This window comes from Rhamphochromis longiceps, linkage group LG4 (assembly GCF_057381845.1).
Source record: "Rhamphochromis longiceps isolate RC_006_pf linkage group LG4, R_longiceps_female_GT1.1, whole genome shotgun sequence".
NCBI lineage: Eukaryota > Metazoa > Chordata > Actinopteri > Cichliformes > Cichlidae > Rhamphochromis > Rhamphochromis longiceps.
The window spans coordinates 27,917,996-27,937,015 of record NC_140560.1 but is presented as its reverse complement, the minus strand read 5'-3'; the positions used below and the strand labels follow the sequence as shown (position 1 = coordinate 27,937,015).

The 19,020-nt window shown below is 39.5% G+C and overlaps 4 protein-coding genes across 6 annotated transcripts; all 4 read right to left on the bottom strand.

Moving 5' to 3' along the window:
* Positions 1-128: 128 nt before the first annotated feature.
* cmc4 (C-x(9)-C motif containing 4 homolog (S. cerevisiae)) lies at positions 129-1,344 on the bottom strand. The gene is made up of 3 exons (XM_085405244.1): positions 1,205-1,344; positions 931-990; positions 129-847 (listed from the first exon to the last, which is right to left on the bottom strand). The coding sequence occupies exons 1-3, from the start codon at positions 1,320-1,322 to the stop codon at positions 711-713; spliced, it is 315 nt and encodes a 104-aa protein (XP_085261370.1). The 5' UTR covers positions 1,323-1,344; the 3' UTR covers positions 129-710.
* A 1,425-nt stretch (positions 1,345-2,769) lies between these two features.
* Positions 2,770-5,517, bottom strand: LOC146671879 (vascular cell adhesion protein 1-like). Of its 2 annotated transcripts, XM_085404272.1 has the most exons (6): positions 5,403-5,517; positions 4,896-5,062; positions 4,081-4,347; positions 3,661-3,993; positions 3,320-3,574; positions 2,770-3,237 (listed from the first exon to the last, which is right to left on the bottom strand). In XM_085404272.1, the coding sequence occupies exons 2-6, from the start codon at positions 4,945-4,947 to the stop codon at positions 3,230-3,232; spliced, it is 915 nt and encodes a 304-aa protein (XP_085260398.1). In that variant the 5' UTR covers positions 4,948-5,062; positions 5,403-5,517; the 3' UTR covers positions 2,770-3,229. The 2 variants fall into 2 exon arrangements, with proteins under 2 accessions (XP_085260398.1, XP_085260397.1); XM_085404271.1 differs by lacking the exon at positions 5,403-5,517 and having other exon boundaries at positions 4,896-5,130.
* A 391-nt stretch (positions 5,518-5,908) lies between these two features.
* LOC146671878 (cell adhesion molecule 3-like) lies at positions 5,909-11,155 on the bottom strand. Its single transcript, XM_085404270.1, has 5 exons — positions 10,974-11,155; positions 8,695-8,970; positions 8,278-8,598; positions 7,907-8,170; positions 5,909-7,665 (listed from the first exon to the last, which is right to left on the bottom strand). Exons 1-5 carry the CDS (start codon positions 11,017-11,019, stop codon positions 7,514-7,516), a joined length of 1,059 nt encoding a protein of 352 aa, XP_085260396.1. The 5' UTR covers positions 11,020-11,155; the 3' UTR covers positions 5,909-7,513.
* Positions 11,156-11,391: 236 nt separating this feature from the next.
* On the bottom strand, positions 11,392-18,900 carry LOC146671877 (intercellular adhesion molecule 1-like). Of its 2 annotated transcripts, XM_085404274.1 has the most exons (4): positions 17,591-18,900; positions 16,288-16,563; positions 15,871-16,191; positions 11,392-15,384 (listed from the first exon to the last, which is right to left on the bottom strand). In XM_085404274.1, the coding sequence occupies exons 1-4, from the start codon at positions 17,634-17,636 to the stop codon at positions 15,239-15,241; spliced, it is 789 nt and encodes a 262-aa protein (XP_085260400.1). In that variant the 5' UTR covers positions 17,637-18,900; the 3' UTR covers positions 11,392-15,238. The 2 variants fall into 2 exon arrangements, with proteins under 2 accessions (XP_085260400.1, XP_085260399.1); XM_085404273.1 differs by having other exon boundaries at positions 16,288-18,900.
* Between the last annotated feature and the right edge of the window lie 120 nt (positions 18,901-19,020).

Sequence of the window (19,020 nt, the reverse complement as noted above, 5' to 3'; positions counted from 1 at the left end):
TACCTGCTTCCATAAAGAAAATGTTTGACAACATGAATCAATCAACAAATCTTAAATTGTAATGACTTTCTTGTCCTAATCATTGCATGAGTGGTGAATGATGCTCCTAATTTAAAAAGTATAACCCAATTGTTTCATTCAAAGTGCAAACATTTTATTTCTTTACCAGAAGGAAAAAACAATTGTTAGAGCCTCATCCTTGTCTACCCAGCTAGCATTAAACTTTGTCTTTCTGCCATGTTCTCCTCTACACCCCTAAAAGCTATCCACTGTACGATGTTTGCTGTAGGCTGAGATATGAATAACAAGTTAGTCTCGATTTCCAGGGAAATTCTTAATTTAAAAAAATCTTTATTACTATAATTAGAATAAAACTCCTTGCCACACACATACTTGAAATTTCATACTAGGCATGAGAAATACATTGGGTGTGGACAGAACCACACGATATAATATTTAAATACATTAGACAGCTTGCATTGTTCAGCTTTGTGAGGCTGCCAGATGTGTGCCATTTAGCCCCAGGGGGATGAGTGATTATGAGGCTCTCTGCAATCTCAAAATGTCTGCTGTGAGAAAACACTATTTAAATTTACAAACGGATGGTAGCAGACAGACAAATAAATATGCAACAACTCAGCAAACTCCACTGTCATGTTATACTAATACAATGCAGAATTATGACTTGCATGAATACATGTAACATGGAACTATTCGCTACTTTTGCTCTCTGCGGGTTTTGAGTCTTTGAACCCGGAGCAGCAAATGGAGTTTCCCGCATGCACTTGACAGCACCGCCGCATCTCCGCGATCTCCTTCTCGCACAGGCTTTCCACGTACTTATTAGCTGCAGGGGGGAGATAGAGTTAGGCAACAGTTCAGGTTCACTTCACCAACATATAATTGCGTCAAAGTGAGCGCTTAAAGCACCTTGTAAACACTTCTGAATTGCACATGCTTGCTTTTGGCAAGGATCCTTCTGTGGCATTTCTGAAAGAGAACACGACATTCTTTGTTGTGAGCAAATGCAAAGAGGACTTAACATAAGAAAGAACCCAAGAAATGACTCCCACCTTTATCACTTTTAAGTAGTTGTCATGGACCTAATAATTAGTCTCAAAAAGCTAACTAATGTTAGCTGCTCATGCTAGTCCCCCCTTGCTAAGCAGTGTTTTGAACATGTGACTCTTCAACAGCCAATCACCTCTTAGGAAGTACAGCAGCGTCATCTCGTGGTCAGAAGCCGCAGTGACCGCGTGACAGGGGTCCAAATGATAAAATCCACACACAGATGGCACTAAATTTTTAAAATCAACACTCATATACTAGTTCTCTATATATTTAAAAATCCTCTTACGAGGCAGTGTTTTGATCATGTGAGTCTTCAACAACCAATCACCTCCTAAGATCAATGACTGTAGAAGTATAACCACGCCATCTCGCGGTGAGAAGTCGTAGTGACCCAGTGACAGAGGGAAAATGATGCAATGGCAGCTGTTTGAATATTGTGAAAAGTTGTGTTTTTTTGGTATAGCTTTAAAAAGGTAAACACGTATGTATTCTGCATTAATTTCAAACACAGTGAAATAAACTTTTTTTTTTAGGTTAATTTAGAGTGTTTTATAGCTTGTGAAAATCAGTGTCTCAGATATTAGATTATTTTCACAAGTTTGATTAAATTAATGTTATTACAGCATGAATACTGTTAATCTCCTGGGCATGCCACGTGCAATCGCAATTATGGGGGAAGGCTGCTGACTTGGCACTTGTCCAGACAGCGATCAATGACGCTGTTCACAAAGGGAGAAAGGCAGAGAAAGTCATTGGTGAAAAGGAATGGGCTGAGCGTGGTGCCAGTGCATCAAGAGCAAACACTGACTTTTCCTAAATCAGAGATGAACCAGATTTACTTTTTAGTTTTGGAAATCAAAGTCCTAGAGCGTGGAGGAAGAGTGGAGAGGCACAGAATCCAAGGTCTGTGATGTGGTTGGTTCACCATGTTTTATAAAGTGCAATGTCAGTGCAGCTGTCTACCAAGAGCTTATAGAGCACTTCATACTTCCACCTGCTGATAAACCTTATTTCCTTTTTCAGCAGGACTTAGATCCTGCCCAGAGTCTCAAAACTACTACCAGATTTGCTGCCTGGGTTATTAATGTGCTTAATTGGCCAGTCAACTTGCCAGAACTGAATCCGGTAGAGTGGGGGTGGGTAATTGCCCAGCCCTGCCACAGAGAGGCTGTGCAGGGTATTGTCAAGCTGAGAAACACCCAACACAAAAATAAACACGAGCTGAAGGTGGCTATTAAAGCAATGGCTTAAATAACTCCTCAGGAGTGCTGCAGGCTGATCGGCTGCATCACGCTGCTCTGCAATCATGCAGCAGTTCACGGTAAAGGAGCCCAGACTAAGTATTGAGTGTACAGATGAACATACTTTTGATAAGTTGGATATTTCTGTATTGTAAATCTTTGTTTCATTAATATAAGACAATATCTCAAATAAGAATTTGAGAAATTGGCTTCTGATTTCCATGAGCTCCAAGTCATAATCTTTAAAATTAGAACAAAATAGAATATGTAATTTTACTTAAAATGAATATAGGAAATTATAAAGGTTACCTTTAATATGAATTCTATCTATATGTTCTAAGTTCTGCATGATTCATTTAAGCTTCATCTGGATTGGACAGACTACTGTAAATTATGTGTTAGTATTCTTAGTATTTTTTTCCTTTGGAAAGATGTTTGATTAAAGGTGGCTTGTTGGTCCATGAAAGAAGTTTATTACAATTCATTTATTAAACTTGTATTGATAAAGATGAGAAAACAAAGACGTCATATTTACAGCCATGTCCTGGTGCTAGTCATACTGCTATGATGAGTAGCTACACTTCTGTAGTGTTACAAGATAGTTTCATTAATAGGAAAAAAGGGCCTATCCAAATATAAATTAGACACAGAATGTCTCATAAAATGTGAACTACATCCTAAAACAACACTGACAAATTAAATGGTAATTACCAAGCACAGCATATTCAGGTCTGTTTCTCTGTGTGAACTAATTCTGGATGATAAGAAGATCGTCTCATAAATATGCACCTCCATCGCCAGAGTAGCAAATGTGAAAGTAAAAAAACAAAAACACCAGAAATAAAAACTGTAAAAAAGATAAACTTCTCGCTGTGTTTCTGATGTGGTCGTCCAACCCCCTCTCCACAGTGGTTGTTTCAAACGCCTAGGTGAAAGCAAAAGAAGATACAAGTTAGGCTGCAGCATGCACAGACAGGTTGCGCATGTGCCTCATTTCTCTCTTCTACCTTTGGTCTTTGCCTTGACAATGAACTGCTTGCTTTTCTTTTCCAGTGTATTGGATGCAGTGCAGGTGTAGGTCCCTGGGAGCAGCGAGGAGGAGGTAACAGTTGCTTCATTCTCCACCCTCTCCTGCATGGGAACGGAAGATTGCCAGCTGTATATTGGGGTGGGGTTTCCTGTTGCAGTGCAGTTTAATATGATCTCACCCCCCAGTATAGAATCCAAAATCTCTGGTTCAGGACTCAGGAATGTCGGGGGAACTAAAGAGAAAGTTACACATATCATTTCTCACTGTATCGAGCATGCAGGAACTTGCTTTAAGAATGAGAAGAGCTTAGTGACTCACAATAAACAGAAGCATTGAGAGGTTCTGAGGAAACAGTGGGAGGTGGCTGTGGTCCCTCTGGCCCAAGCTCCAGCTCTGCAACACACTTATACTGCACTCCGTTCTCAGCTTTAGTTGGTGTGATAACAAGGATAGAGGATACTTGGACAGGTGAGGAAGAGGTGAGATCAGAGAAGGAGTGGTTATAAACCTCAGTCTGCCCTCTGTACCACCTCAGGCTGAGATACTGAACGGGAGCAATATTCTGAACTTCGCAGAGCAGCTGGTACTCTTTCCCTGCCACCATGGGGCCGGTGTGGTTCACCTGTCTGATGGAGACACTGTCTGGAGTTTCTAAATGAATAACACACAGGGTTCAGGTCAATCAAAAAAGGGCTCGGTTGAGAAATCAATCTTAACAACAGCTTTTAAACAACTCACTGTAGAGCACGAGGTTGAGCTTCTCCTCGCATTGTTTCGGAGCTGTGAAAAACACCCCATAACAGATGGGCTCCTCTATCCAGTCAATGAGACTGTCCACCTTCCACTGGACAGACCGGTCCTCTTGTGTATGTGAAGCACTGATGGCTGACTCCCAGCCCAGGACACGGACAGGGCGTGCAGCCTCGCAGCTGACAGACACTGACTCCCCAAAGCCCACCACGACCCTGGACGGCTTGAGGATTAGGGAGCAGCCTTCACCTGACACTAAGATACACAGCAGTGATATCTCTCACTGTTTTTCTGTCATCATCATCACAATGCATATTCATATTTACATGAAAAAGCCGTAACTACTTGCACATTATGTAACCCTGTTACAACACACTCACAAGTAATCAAGCAGGAATTGTCTAATACTTTCAAAGTTTACAAGTGTGCATTGCTAATAGGGGATTTATAGCTATACTACTAATAAGTCACATGTGCTATGACAGCAGAATTAAACTGACCTACTTACAGGGCGTCACCCACATTATATCTTGGCTGCAACCTAATAAGCATCCAGCATGCAACCACACATCCTATTCTTTAGGGCCTTTCATCACTTGAGTAAATAACAGTCTTGGCATGAAGACAAATATTTTTGTCAGCACAAAACTGGCTGCTCTAATTCTTCGAGCTCGCCTTTAGATTTATTTCACAGAAGTTACTGATCATTCCAACCCGGATTTACTTACTAGCATTTCCATAAGACCAAACGTCATCTACAACCCAAAGAAGTGAAAAGAAACACCTCTGCGACAAAATCTTACCTGAACAAAATGTGCAAAGCAAAAGAATCCATGTGAGAAAGTTGTTTCCCATGTTATTTTCTGCACCGAGCCGTGGATTAACAGACTAGAGAAAGAGAACTCCAACTTGAAAGACCTTGGCAACCCTGCAGGGAATTATGTTGGAACAAAAGTTCCCTCCCAGCTGACTTTGGGGGGCGATGGAGGGGGTGAAAGGGAAAGAGGGAAATGTAACAGGTTGCAGGCCTCTGAAAAACAGCATAACACTTACTGCACTGCAGTAATCTTAGAAGCAAGTATGCAGGATATTAAAAGCCTGCAGAGACATCGAAGTATATGCAGAACTAAAATGCCACTAATATAGGATGAATACATCTGTCTAGTTCCTCCGCCCCCTACCCCTATTTTCCAACATCCAGCTTGAAATCTGAGTAGAATAAAATGTAAACACCAAACTTTCATTCCTTAATTTTTGAGTCATGTGAGTCTCCTAGAACACAGAGGTGAAAGCATATCAACCTGACCCACATTTTCTCTTTCCTTTCAGTGTCACTCTCTGTGAAGAAACGCTTGTTTTCCCTTCGTCTTGCATGCTTGCCTCCTATTGCTCCTGACCTCCATGCTTTGTGAAATCCCAGCAGGCAGCAGTGCTGGTCTTGTGCAGGATGTAGCTTGTAAGACTCCCAACTGTGACCAGAATGCTACGCAGCCTATCAGCTTTGACCACAACTGCAGTGCAAGGGAGCGAGTAATCGAACGCTTTATGGTGTATTTATGGACAGCACAGCTGGGAATCTCAACTTACACATTGCAGTATGAGCTCAGTTCACTTGCAGCTTTGAATATGCTCTTCCCTCTAAAAGTTCTCTATCGAAACACGTTAATGTTGTGCGTTTGCTCATTTGAAAAATCTTGTTTTTTTTTTCTTTAAGTCCATGACTAATTGAGCACTGGTGGCTGTGCCAGGTTGTTAGGGCAACACAGAGCATACAGAAACAGTATTTGAACAGTGACAGAGAAGGAAAAAAACATGGTTTCATAAGAAATATGTTTATATTGGCAACAGTAGTCTGGATCACAAATGATCTTCTTTACATTCACTTTTTAAAGAACTAATTAGTATGGCAGAGTGAACATTGTAAAATGTAGCCAGACTCAAAGACAGAGAGTGAGAAAGAAAACTGGTTTGACTTTGCCTCGTCTCCTGAATTGTTTAATTCAGGATTTACAATCACACACATGTAGTTTCTTAAAAACATGTCACTGGTACAATTAGACAAACTCTGGTAAAATGCAGACTCAGTAAAACAACTGTTGTGTCATGTGAAAAGTTGGCGCAATACTTGATAAACTCTATCAGTCTATTCAGTGCAAAAATTATGAAGCGATCCGAAAGACTTACCAGTGCATACAGAAATCGAATTTTACAAAAAAGGAGAAAGAAATATGAATAATTTATACATATCCTAAAAATGAATACTTAAAAAAAGTAATTACTACATTGTGCTCTCAAGTAATTCCATAAAAAGTACCTCCAAAGCATTTACATGTTTAGATGAGTAGAAACAAAATGAATATATAAAATGCTGACATAGAATTGCTAATTTTGCTTTAAAAAAATGAGTTTTATGCAAATATTTAATGTACTTCTTGATGAATTGTTATTTTTTTTAAAGACACACAAGAGGTCTACAATTCAGATGAGGCAACAATTGCTGTTAAATAGTACCTAATTATCAAGTCATATGAACAATAAAAACAATATTTTTTAACACAATTACTAGATGAGAAATATAACCCAAAAGCACAACCGCACAAAAAGCTGAGAAATCCACTCTGACCATATATAGCTGTATCAACGTATTACAGCAATTGTGTCCAAAATATATGCTCTGTTTAATTCCTCTGATACAACCTTTGTCTTCATTTGTAGTTTTGCATGGACAGGATATAGTGGCTTCATCGGAGCTTTGCTGCAGCACGAAGCTGATAATCAGCACAGAACAAACCATACAGTATGTGTGAAAGCCATAAAACCAAAATGATGAGCTAGAAAAAGAGCGCCTGTTAGGTGTTAATTCCCCTGAGTCCAACATCAGCTTGATTCATTAAATGAGTTTATGTGCATTCAAGTAACCATCTCGACATCAGCTACAGACTTGTGAAAATGTGCAGGAGAGAGGAAAACATCACATCCATATGCAAAAAGGTTTGAATTATCCTGATTAAAACTGAAACAGGAAGTATTTGTGTAGTAAAGATTTCCAAATAAGGCCAGCAAGCACATCATGCTTCCAAAATAAGACTGTAGTGGGGATGAAATCTAATTATTTATCTGTTGCATTTTTATACACAGACTTGTAAAGGTTACTGCAGTGCATTTAAACACATTTCCTGTATTATATATGTTTGTTAGGGCAGCAATCTTGATTAGTGAGCTTTAGAGATAGCTGACAAGATAATACATTTTTAAAGCCACAGCTTTGAGCAGAAGAACACCCACAGAGCATGCAGAGCAGACATGTCCTTTGTCCATTAAGAGACATGTTACAGAATTTTTGGGTCCAAGCACCAAATAAGATCATTAACAAAAATAAAAATAATAGCCATGCAAATCTGAATTTAAAAAAAAGTCTGCCTTATACTGGTCTTGAGGGAGTTCCTGGTTGATAGCCGCCTTTGTTGAAAGAGAACGTTCCATTAGGTGTCACAAAATATGCACCAGCAATGAGGAGCAAAACTCCGACGGCCACACCCACTCCCACCATGACTCCAAAGGTTGTTCGAGACCCTGTGGGAGATGGGAAATGTTGTTACATTGTTGCTCTCAACTTATCTGCTCAGACTTTCTGCTCTGTCTGTAATAAACCCCACATCCCAAAATAAAAATGAAAACAAAGAACAAAGCGATTAAAATCCCAGCAGTGGTCCCAGGATGACTACCTAATGGAGAATCACAGCACAAAATATTATAGACAATAAGAACGTATAACGAGATACAAAATGTCATGAAGTAACTAATGAGAACTTACTTGGAGCTTCGCTGATATTGAAATATTTGGTCACATTGCCTTGGTTACTATAGGCTGTGCATGTATAGACCCCTGGAAGCTCAAACGGTAGGGTCAGAATTGGCTCAATCACTTCTTCTTTGTCATGCCATTCTTTTGTGAATTTTGGGAATTCCCAGTGGTATGATGGTGGAGGGTTTCCTTTAGCGTTACAATTTAAAGTCATATTTTCACCAACTGTCATTTCCAGAGTCTCATTTCCAGCCTTGGTGTAGGTTGGTGGGTCTGAGGACATGCATGCAAATAAAATACAGACAAATGTGAAATAAATTAGAAAATAAAATACAAGGAAAATCTTCTGATGTTTGATCAAGATCAACTTAAAAACTCACAGAATACAGTCACTCTATGCGACATTGAGCGCATCATGGCAGGACGTTGTTCCTCTGGCCACAAGTTTAGTTTTGCTTCACACCAGATCTCAGCTCCATCATCATCTCTATGAGCAGTCAGAGTGAGGACAGATGACTTACTGACGGGAGATGGACTGGACTCAATAAATGTCTCAGAATTTAAGATCTTATTTCCTTTGTGCCAAAGCACAGAGAGATTTCTTGCTGGTGCAACATTAACAATGTCACACTGTATGGCAAACTTTTCACCTTCTTTCACTGTAGTTGAATTCTGTCTCAATGACACACTGTCTGGCATTTCTGCAAGTAGAAGAAATAAAATGAATTAATGTCATTCACTGTTCAAATACTAAAACACCTTTTCTGGAAATATATGAGACAGTTAAGGCTACTTACTATAAACAGTGACTGGTAAAATCTCTGTACACTGATCACCATCATGGAGATTTACAAAACACATTGGCTCTAACTCCCACACTGGCACAGAGTCAATTTTAAAGTCAAGAAAAGTGACACCCTTGGTATTGTCCCTTCCGCCATATGGAGACTCCCAGCCCATTCCATCAGTCTGGTTAGATAGTGAGGTGCACTTGGCTGATAAGGCGTCTCCAAATTTCACCACAACTCTAGAGGGACTCATTTGTAATGGACAGGAGGCACTTGCAGGGTTTCCTAGAGAAGAAGAAGAAGACTTAAGTTTATGGCAACATTTACTCTGATGTTCTACTAAGCATTACGGTCCTGTTAGTACTCTGGCCTCGTTCAGAGGACTTAAGACTCCATGCTGAAAAGATGAGCCATTCAATATCTGAACACAAACACTAAACAACTCTCGCCCAATTAGTATTTGAAAGCCAAGCTACTCCAGGATAGCCAGAAAGATTATTGTATTAAAAAATTATCAATTTCATACTCTTCAGCTCTCCAGATGAAAATTTATTGAGGACCTTTTTTTAAATTTCATAAAGATTTGATATTTTGATTTAAAGACTTCTAATCTCTCCTCCATGCCTGCTTCATGCCCTGGGGGATGGGGCTATGGCTCTCTACATCCTCTAGCACACCATTACATGGGGAAATCTTTTGAATACAAGCGCGCTGATCCACACAGGTGTGCACACGGGTGTCCACTGTTCATAGACATAAACTACACCTTTATTGGCTGCTATTTCCAAGCACATTGTGCGCTGTCGGTCCTACGTGCTGCACAACAACATTCAATATTTAGTATTTACTGCTGTTTACACTTAGCTAGATTAACGTGATGGTGTTGTGTTTAGTATGTTACTCTGTTTTTTTTGCTTGTTTTCTCTTCTTTTTCTCTCAACAGGTGATCCAGGAGATTTTTTTTTCTCTTCTTTCTCTTTTTAAGTGCCCTCTCTCACTGTCCCTATTCCTTTCTGTTTTTCTTTTCCTTCATCTTTCTTTCTCCCTTTCCTATCCCTCAGTCATGTCTGTCCCGTCTGTAACAACTGAAAATAAAATAAAATAAATAATAACAACAAAGGTTGATCAAACGGACCAATATGGCAAGGCCGTGATGATCCATTTCGCAAAGTAAATCCATTGGGTATCCTTGTTGGTCTTCAGACAACAATTCTGACGGCTAAAGAACCAAATGGGACAGGCAAAAAAAAGGACTTCTAATCTAAAAGGCATATCCCCCCAAGAAAGGAGATCAGGCAGTATCTAAAGCATAACTGGTACCACAAGTTTGTTGCAGAGTTACTTCATCTTACATCATTATACCTCCAGCCGATAAATGAATCCATTTCAGAAGCAAAATATCCACTGGAAACTTTATTCGAGTAATTTAAAGTATTGTCTGGGATCAGTATCAGAGACTAAGATTTAACCAGCCTTACTCAGTGACATGACTCATATTTCTCTTGCAAAGAAGTTGATGACTGATAATAATTCATTGCTTTGTTATGGAAACTGCAAATTTTCCTCCTTATTCCTATGAACCTTAAGGAAATCTCCTCATAAAATTAGCAAGAAATCTGCCCCTTCTGTAAAGAAACAGATCTCTGAGAAAAGCTGGTCTGTCTAGTAGCGCCATAAATCATGTTTCAAAGTTGTTGTTTTTTTCTGGGTTCACACAAGATAATGAAATATGGAGATGCAAGTTTATGTAGACACATAGAGTACAATTTCTATTCATATCTATTTTTGCTTCACTGAATGTAACCCCCCTCCCTACTTTTGTTTCTGGTAGCACTTTCTTTTCATTTTGTTGGTGGTGACGGGGGTCGGACTTGATTGGATTTGAGGGGTTCTAACTTTTTTTTGTTGTTTAGTTTACAGTGGTTGATACAAATGTTACTATAGTTCTTCTTGGTCATTTAGTTTCTCTTTCATACATTTCCAGGAATAACAGCTCAGACACTGACCTGATAAAATACACAAACTTGGGTCAATGATTTACAAGCTGTGTTTAGTCGAGAAGATCTAACAACACAGAGATTAAAACTGAAATTCACGATTATAAGAAACAAATACAAACCCGGTCACGGACAGTAGGACAGCATGTTTATACAGTCCACGAACAGAGCTGATATGTATCAAACAATGGGCGTAGGCTTTCTCCCGAAGATGAGCTCGAAGCTGCAGCGATCAATTCATAAAGACACAATATGGTAGCTTTATGTAACAAAGAAAGAAAACAAGCTCACCTGTACACGCGATTAATAAACCGAAGAAGAAGAAGGACCACACCATGGTTTCAGCAAACAGGGAAACACGCTCACAAAGAAAAGAAAAATAAATTAGATCCGGCTGAATAAACTTAGTCAAGCACCCTGTCCCTCCTCCTGCTGCTCCTGTACCCACAAGCTGTGACCAAACCCTAAACCTGTAAAGGAAAAAAAATCCGAAACCAAAAGTAGTCAGGCAGCAACTATCCCGACAGTCACACGATTACCTCACCAAGCGTCCCGTCTTCTGCTCGCTCTGAAGCGACATTGTGAGTTAAAGGAACAGTTCGAAGTTATTGTTCAACCTCTTACTTAATAAATTAAACATTTGATTTACTTTTGAAGAAAACCTTCAAAAGTTTGCAGTATAGCAACTAGTTTCATTTAACCTTAGCTCAACCTTTAGTTTCAGCTAATTACTCAATTAAACCCCCCTCCTCCAAGACTTCAGCATTTAATCGTCAATTTTAAAGCATGTAAATGATAAATGTGTATGCAGTTTTTATACAACCAAGTCGCAAGGCTTAAAACTTCGTCTTTTCATACTGGGTAGAAATGTCTAATAGCAATATTCCCGACTGCACTTGAAGGCGTCCATACCTGTAAACCTGTTGGATTCTCCCACAGCACCCTCCCGAGGACAGACTCCAACAAAACACTGAAAATTCAGGTGCCGTTGTTTCATGTGCGCCAAATGTCCCCGAAATAAGCAAACAGTTTATGCCTTTTATAGAGATATCAAATCTGTGTGCAGGACAGAGCAGAGTTTTTCCATATGCCTTGTATCTGTGCAGCAGGCTGAGACAAAACTATATTGTGCTCCTACTGATTTAAATACAATGGTATGCTTATATGGTTAGGTTACTGAGTTTGTATCTAAGCCTACAATTTTCCTTTCGATTTTAATTTTGCTCATAACAACAACCAAAGAAAACAGCTATTCTGAATTACTGGCAAAGAGGTTTACAACCTTGTATATTTTATGTTCCTTTATTACACTAATAACTGCTGTTTACATGCATATGAATAGCAACAAGATGTTTAATAAGAAAATACACTTTTGCCTAAGTAACAAATATTTACAGCACATACAAACAAATACAAATATGTTATAAAGTTCTCCTCAGCCTTCACACGAAGAACTTGAACTCCATTAACCCTTCAATAATTCGGATTATTAACACATCAGTGTGCGGTTTATTTTCAACAATAAGTTATTCAGGCTTTACTGTTTCTCATAAATAAATATAAACTTTTGGATTTACATCAAATATTAAACTGAATATACAGAGACATTCAATACGACATATATGGAAGACTGAAGTTAAATAATAAAACTGCGGTGCGCACTGCTGGCAGGACAGGTGATAAGGAAAGGCAGTTTATAAATGCTTTGCATTTCCCGTGAGTTTAACAGTGCCGTAATTTATTATTGTATTTTTTTCTGTAGCGATTCAGAGGTGCACATGCTGGTCTGTTCTGGATTTGCTGCACAATCCAATCATGCTTGAGGTTCAGGGCTGCATATTCTCTTTCAGGATTTTCTGTTAGAGAGCAGAATTCATTGTTCAGTAAATTGTAAGTTGTGCACGTCTTTAAGCAGCAAAGCAGCCCCAGATTATTACACTACCGCCACCATGTTTGACTGGTGCTATGATGTCCTTTAAATGGACTGCTGCGATGGATGTAACGGGACGCAAGTTCAACTTTTGTCTAGCTAGTCCACAGAAGACGGGCCATCTGAGCCTTTGTGTTCTTTTTGGTCAGCAGTGATTTTTAAACTTGGAACTTTCCAATGAAGCTATTTTTTGCCCACTCTTTTTCTTATTATTGAATCATGAACTCTGACCTCAACTGAGACAAGTGAGACCTGCAGTTCTTTAGATGCTTCTCTGGGTTATTTTATGACCTCTGGATGAGATTTTGATGTTGATGCACTCTTGGAGTAATTTTGGTAGGTTCAACAATTTCTGGGAAGGTTCGCCACTATTCCAAGTTTTCTCCATTTGTGGCTCTCTCTGTGGTTGACTGGATCCCATACCATCATATATACCATAATTTAAAAATAGCATTTTTCATTTACTCAGGTTATCTTTGTCTAATGTTAACATTTATTTTATGATCTGAAACATTCAAGTGTAACAAAAATACAAAAAGCTAAGAATTCAAGAAAAGGGTAAATACCTTTTCACTACACTGTATTTAACAAAAACTAAATCAAAATGGATAAGCAAATTAGTGAAAACAACGGAAAAAAAGCCATGTGATTCAATGGGTAGTAGAACCACCTTCAGTAGCAACAAGACCAGTTCACTCAAATAACCATCCTGACATCAGCTACAGACATGCAAATACAATGGAAAACTTTGCCTAAAACTGAAACAGAAAATAACTGCGTGGAAAAGGTGTCCAAAAAAAGTCCAGGAAGCAGTGAGTCATGCCTCCATAATAAGCCTGACACATTTTCTGTACCACAAATATGTGTTAGGGCAGCAGTCTTGATTAGTGGAGCTTTAGAGATAGCTGACAAGATAATGCATTTTTTTTTTTTTTTGGCCTGTCCCGTTTGGCTCTTTTGCCCTCAGAATTGTTGTCTAAAGGCAAAGAAAGATGCCCAACGGATTTACTTTACCAAACTGACCATCCCAGCCTTGCCGTAATGGTCCATTTGATTCACCTTTTATTGTTTATTTTATTTTCACTTACTGAATACGGGACAGACTTGACTGGGGGAAAGAAGGGGAGAAAGAAAGAGGGAAAGAGAAACAGCTGAGAAGAGGGACGGGGGAAAAGGGCAAAAGACAAAAACCAACAGAACGGGCAGAGAAAAAAAATGCATATATCAATCACCTGGGTCACCTGCTGAGAAAGAAAAAAGAAAGCAAGCAGAAGAGAACAAGAGTAATAGAATAAACAACATCACAATGATATATGGGAATATGACAGTAAATACTAAATGTTAAACATTATTGTGCAGCACATAAGATCAACAGAACACAGTGTGCTTTGAGGTAGGAGCCAAAAAGGGTGTAGTTTGTGGGTGTGATCACCCGTGTGTACACCTGTGAGCATGGACGCGCTTGTTTTTTGTTTTTTAAAAGGTTCCTTCATGTAATAATCTGCTAGAGGGTGTGGGGGGGCCACAGCCCCGTCCTCCAGGGCATGAAGCAGGTGTGGAGGAGATCAAAACTCCAGACATCCAGAGGCCCCCAGAACACAAGAGACCAAGGAAGACCAACAGAGGGGCAGCTGCGCCACTGTCCCGGAAAGAGCTGAGGAGAGTCCCAGATGAGGGCTCACTCAGCAGCCGCGGAGCAGAAGCCAGGGGGAGTTGCAGTGACGCGCCCGTGAGCTCCGCCGGCAGCCAGCTGCGCCTGAGTGACCGAGCCCCAGGCCGAGAGGCCGGGGGCACCCCACCTCCGAAGTGGCCCGAGCGAGCCCCAGGCTCCAGGCCCCGATAAGCGGCCGCCAAGGAGTGAGCTGGTGTGTACCTGGACGCCCATCCCCGGACACAAAGAACCACCAACGCACCGATATCTGAGGGGGTCCGCCACTGGCAGGGGAAGTGGTGGTAGGGGGAGATAGGCCTCCAAACCTTGGAGGGCCTGAGATGTCCCCAGAGAGGTGGCGCCTGACACCCAATCTGACATATAGACACAGACATACAGGCTCACACAGATACAAACATCCATTCCCACCCTCATGCTCTCATATGCACTTACTCCACACTCAACCAACGTGGAGACAGACATAAAGAGACGTTGTACACACGATCACACTCCCCAAGCGTACTCTACAAACCGGGTCTAGGTGCCCCCGCCCCTGGAGGGGGGAACTGCACCCAGACCCAGGTGGTGTTTCCCTTTTCCCTGCGGTGGGGGGAGGCAGACCGCCCCGACTCCGCAGCAGCAGGAAGGCTCCATACTCCAGACCGCAGTTGGACGGCCAACTCCTCCTCCTAGCCCCCCTGCTCCAGCAGGTCGCAGAGAATGGGGGTGAGAGAAGACTCCAAACCTCCCTCCACCCGCTCATTGTAGTGTTGATGCATATGTGTTTTAAGGTGCATTTTTAAAGCTACAGCTTTGAACAGAAGAACACCCACAGAGCACGCAGAGCAGACATGTCCGTCGGCCATCAACAGACATGTTACAGATGTTTTCTCCAAACACCAAATAAAATAATTAGAAATAATAATAATAGCAGAGATGTGCATTTTTATAAGAAGATAAAGGTTTACCTTATACTCATCCTGAGGGAGTTCCTGGTTGATAGCCACAATTGTGGAAAGAGATTGTGCCATTGGGTGTCACATAATATGCAACAGCAATGAGGAGCAAAACTCCAATGGCCACACCTATTGCCAGCTTGACTCCAAAGGTTGTTCGAGCCCCTGTGGGAGATGGGAAATGTGTTAACATTGTCGCTCTCAGCTCATCTTCTCAGTCTTTCTGCTCTGTCTGTAATAAACTATCTTGTGTGGACTGAATCTGGGTGTTGTGTGCTCTGTGGTTGCCATCACTCCTTTGGGCCAAAGGTGCTACTGTGTAACGGGTACAATGAGGAGGAGAGAGAAGAAGTGAAGTGAGTGTGATGTAAACAGTTTGATGGACATTAAAGTGTGCCTAAAAACGAGCCATTGTCTCCAGTGTTATATACAAACACAACAAACTACACATCCCTAAAACAAACACCAAAACAATTAAAATCCCAGCACTGGTCCCATGACGACTACTCAATGGAGAATCACAGCACAAAATATTATGACAATAAAAAAAGTATAACGAAATAAGAAATGTTATGAATGTATCAGAATACAGAGATGAACAGAGAAAAACTTCAAGAAATGAAAATACAATTACAAGTGATGAAAACTCACTGAGTACAGTCACACTATGTGACTTTGAGCGCATCATGGCAGGACCTTGTTCTCCTGGCCACAAGTTTAGTTTTGCTTCACACCAGATCTCAGCTCCATCATCATCTCCATGAGCAGTCAGAGTGAGGACAGATGACTTACTGACGGGAGATGGACTGGAGTCATCAAATGTCTCAGAATTTAAGATCTTATTTCCTTTGTGCCAAAGCATAGAGAGATTTCTTGCTGGTGCAACATTAACAATGTCACACTGTATGGCAAACTGTTCACCTTCTTTCACTGTAGTTGAATTTTGTCTCAATGACACACTGTCTGGCATTTCTGCAAGTAGAAGAAATAAAATGAATTAATGTCATTCAGTGTTCTAATATTAAAACACCTTTCTAGGAAATATATGAGAAAGTTAAGGCTACTTACTATAAACAGTGACTGGTAACAGTTTTACACACTGATCACCATCATGGAGATTTACAAAACACATTGGCTCTAACTCCCACACTGGCACAGAGTCAATTGAAAAGAGAAGAGAAGTGACACCCTGGGTAAGGTCCAATCCTCCATATGGAGACTCCCAGCCCATTCCATCAATCTGGTCAGATAGTGAGGTGCAGTTGGCTGAAAAGGAGCCTTCAAGTCTCACCACAACTCTAGGGGGACTAATTTGTAATGGACAGGAGGCACTTGCAGGGTTTCCTAGAGAAGAAGTAGACTTAAGTTTGGCATATGGCACAAACAGCGATGTATACATGGCTGGTACTCAGTTCAGGGGACTGAAGAATCTCCACTTAAAGGATGAGCCACTCAATATTTTAAAACAAAAAACTGATATTTCAACACCTTTTCCCAAATCACAACATACCCAACACTACTTTCTTTCCTCTCACTTGACTTTGTGCATTAACACTTGAACCTGTTGTCATTCTAGTAAAAAAAAATCATTAGACAACTAAAACTACAGTCATCCTCTTTAACGCCCCAGACAGAAAGTTTTAAAGGAGTCTTTTTTCATTTTCATGAAAACAGAATATGTTGGTTTTAAAAACCTCTTAAAAAGCCACTAAGCATCAAACTACACTGGAATACTAGATTTTCCTTAGGACTGTGGATCAGACAGTATCTACAGCATAACAGGTGCCACAAACAGAGGCTATTTTTTTTTTTTTTACACCAAAATACATCAATTTTAGAAGCTTAAAACTATCTACTCATGACATCAGAAATATGCCCAATCTAATGAACAACATTAGATGAATTAGATGAACAATAATGAAAGCTGGTCTAATTAGTATAGCCCCATAAATCAAGTTTTAAGATGCTTTGTGGGACCATGCTTTGTTTCTCCTGTAGATGATAATGTGGTTTATAGGAAGGAGAAAAAAAGCCGTTTAGTAGAAAAGAAAATATTTTATGAACAGAAGATTCTTGTTTGTCACTTGGTAACTCTGTCATACCTTTCAAGGAATTACAAGTTTAACAGGTTTCACAAGTATGCTGTATCATTTACAAGTTTCGCTTAACCTACAGAATCACACGAAAACTGAAACTAAACCCATCAAGCGAAATAAAGCAAATATCAAATATAAAAATATAAGGTCATAGACAGTATGGCAGTATTTTTATATGGTACATTAACAGAGCTGATATGAATTATAAATTAACGGAGACATAATATTGTAACTTTATATCACAAAGAAACAAACACGATAGATAACAAACTCACCTGTACACGTGATTAAGAAGCCAAAGAAGAAGAAGAACCACATCATGGTTTCAGCATAGAGGACAACACGCTCTCAAAGAAATGACAAATAAATTAGACCCGGCTGAATACAGCTAGTCACACACCTGTGTCGCCCCTGCTGCTCTGCCCACAAGCTGTGACCAAAACTGAAACCAAAATTGAAGGTAGTAACACAGTATATTTTTTTTAATGTTTATTTTTTATGATGTATAAAATGACATGACTAAAATCTTTTTATTTTATTTAGTTGGTTAGTTATTTAGGAAAGAGCAAAACAAAAAAGGGAGAAAAGGTGGAGAGAAGATAACTGAGATGACATCACACCTGTGAATGCTTCACATACTCTATGCTAAACCGGTACTGAACCCAGTATGTAGAGCATGAGCATATTTTCAAAATAAAATCAAGATTTTTTGGAATCTTTTGGAACATTTTTCCTTAGTTTTACATTGTATGCACCAATGTAAATGGGACATATACCAGCCCACCATTTGAACTTAGTTATATATATTTATATTCAAGAGACCCCATTGATTCGTTTAGACAACATGGAATTTTCACTGTTACAGTTTCTTGTAAAATGCTTGTTTATTTTAATGATCTCACCATCCTTATAATTATCTGTATGTATACATTTGGACTGCTTTAAAATATAACTCATATATTACATGTAAGGGATAATTAAAACAAATCATTGTATTCTATTTTGAAATGATCATTTAAACACATTTTATAGTCTTCTTTTACATGAAAAGTCTCGTTACCCAACATGTTTGGGATCCACATATCAAAATATATACGGTATAAAAAATGTGATACATGGATTATATAAATACACTAAAGAATATTCTCAGTTTGTTTAAAGCAGCCACAATTAACCATGTGATCCACAACAGGTTAGCAGAGGAAGACTTCAAAAAGGATTTGATAGTGCATCCACCATCAAAACACATAAAATATCAGCTTATTTTATAAATAAGGGTAACAGGATGGACATGCTATGCTTCAACACACTAATGAACCATTCTGAAAAATGGGGGAAGGCAAAAGAATGATATTAACTTTTTGTTCTTGTAGTTGATGTTCTTAGAGATATGTGTGGTGGACAAAGCAGAGCTTTTCCATATGTATTGTGCTGTGCTGCAGGTTCAGGTAAAGCATAAATACTGTACTGTTATTCCTCCTTTACCCCCCCAAAAATATTATTGTTATGATTTAAATACAATGGTATGCTTAGGGTTACTGAGTCTGTATTTAGGCATACAATTTTCTTTTTTAATTTTATTCATGCCAATAACCAAATAAAGCAGCCATTCTTAATTACTTGTAAAAAAGGTTTAAAACTACATATCCAAATTGTCCTTTCTTGAACTCCTCAGTTGTCTTTATTACACTATAATACTTGGATG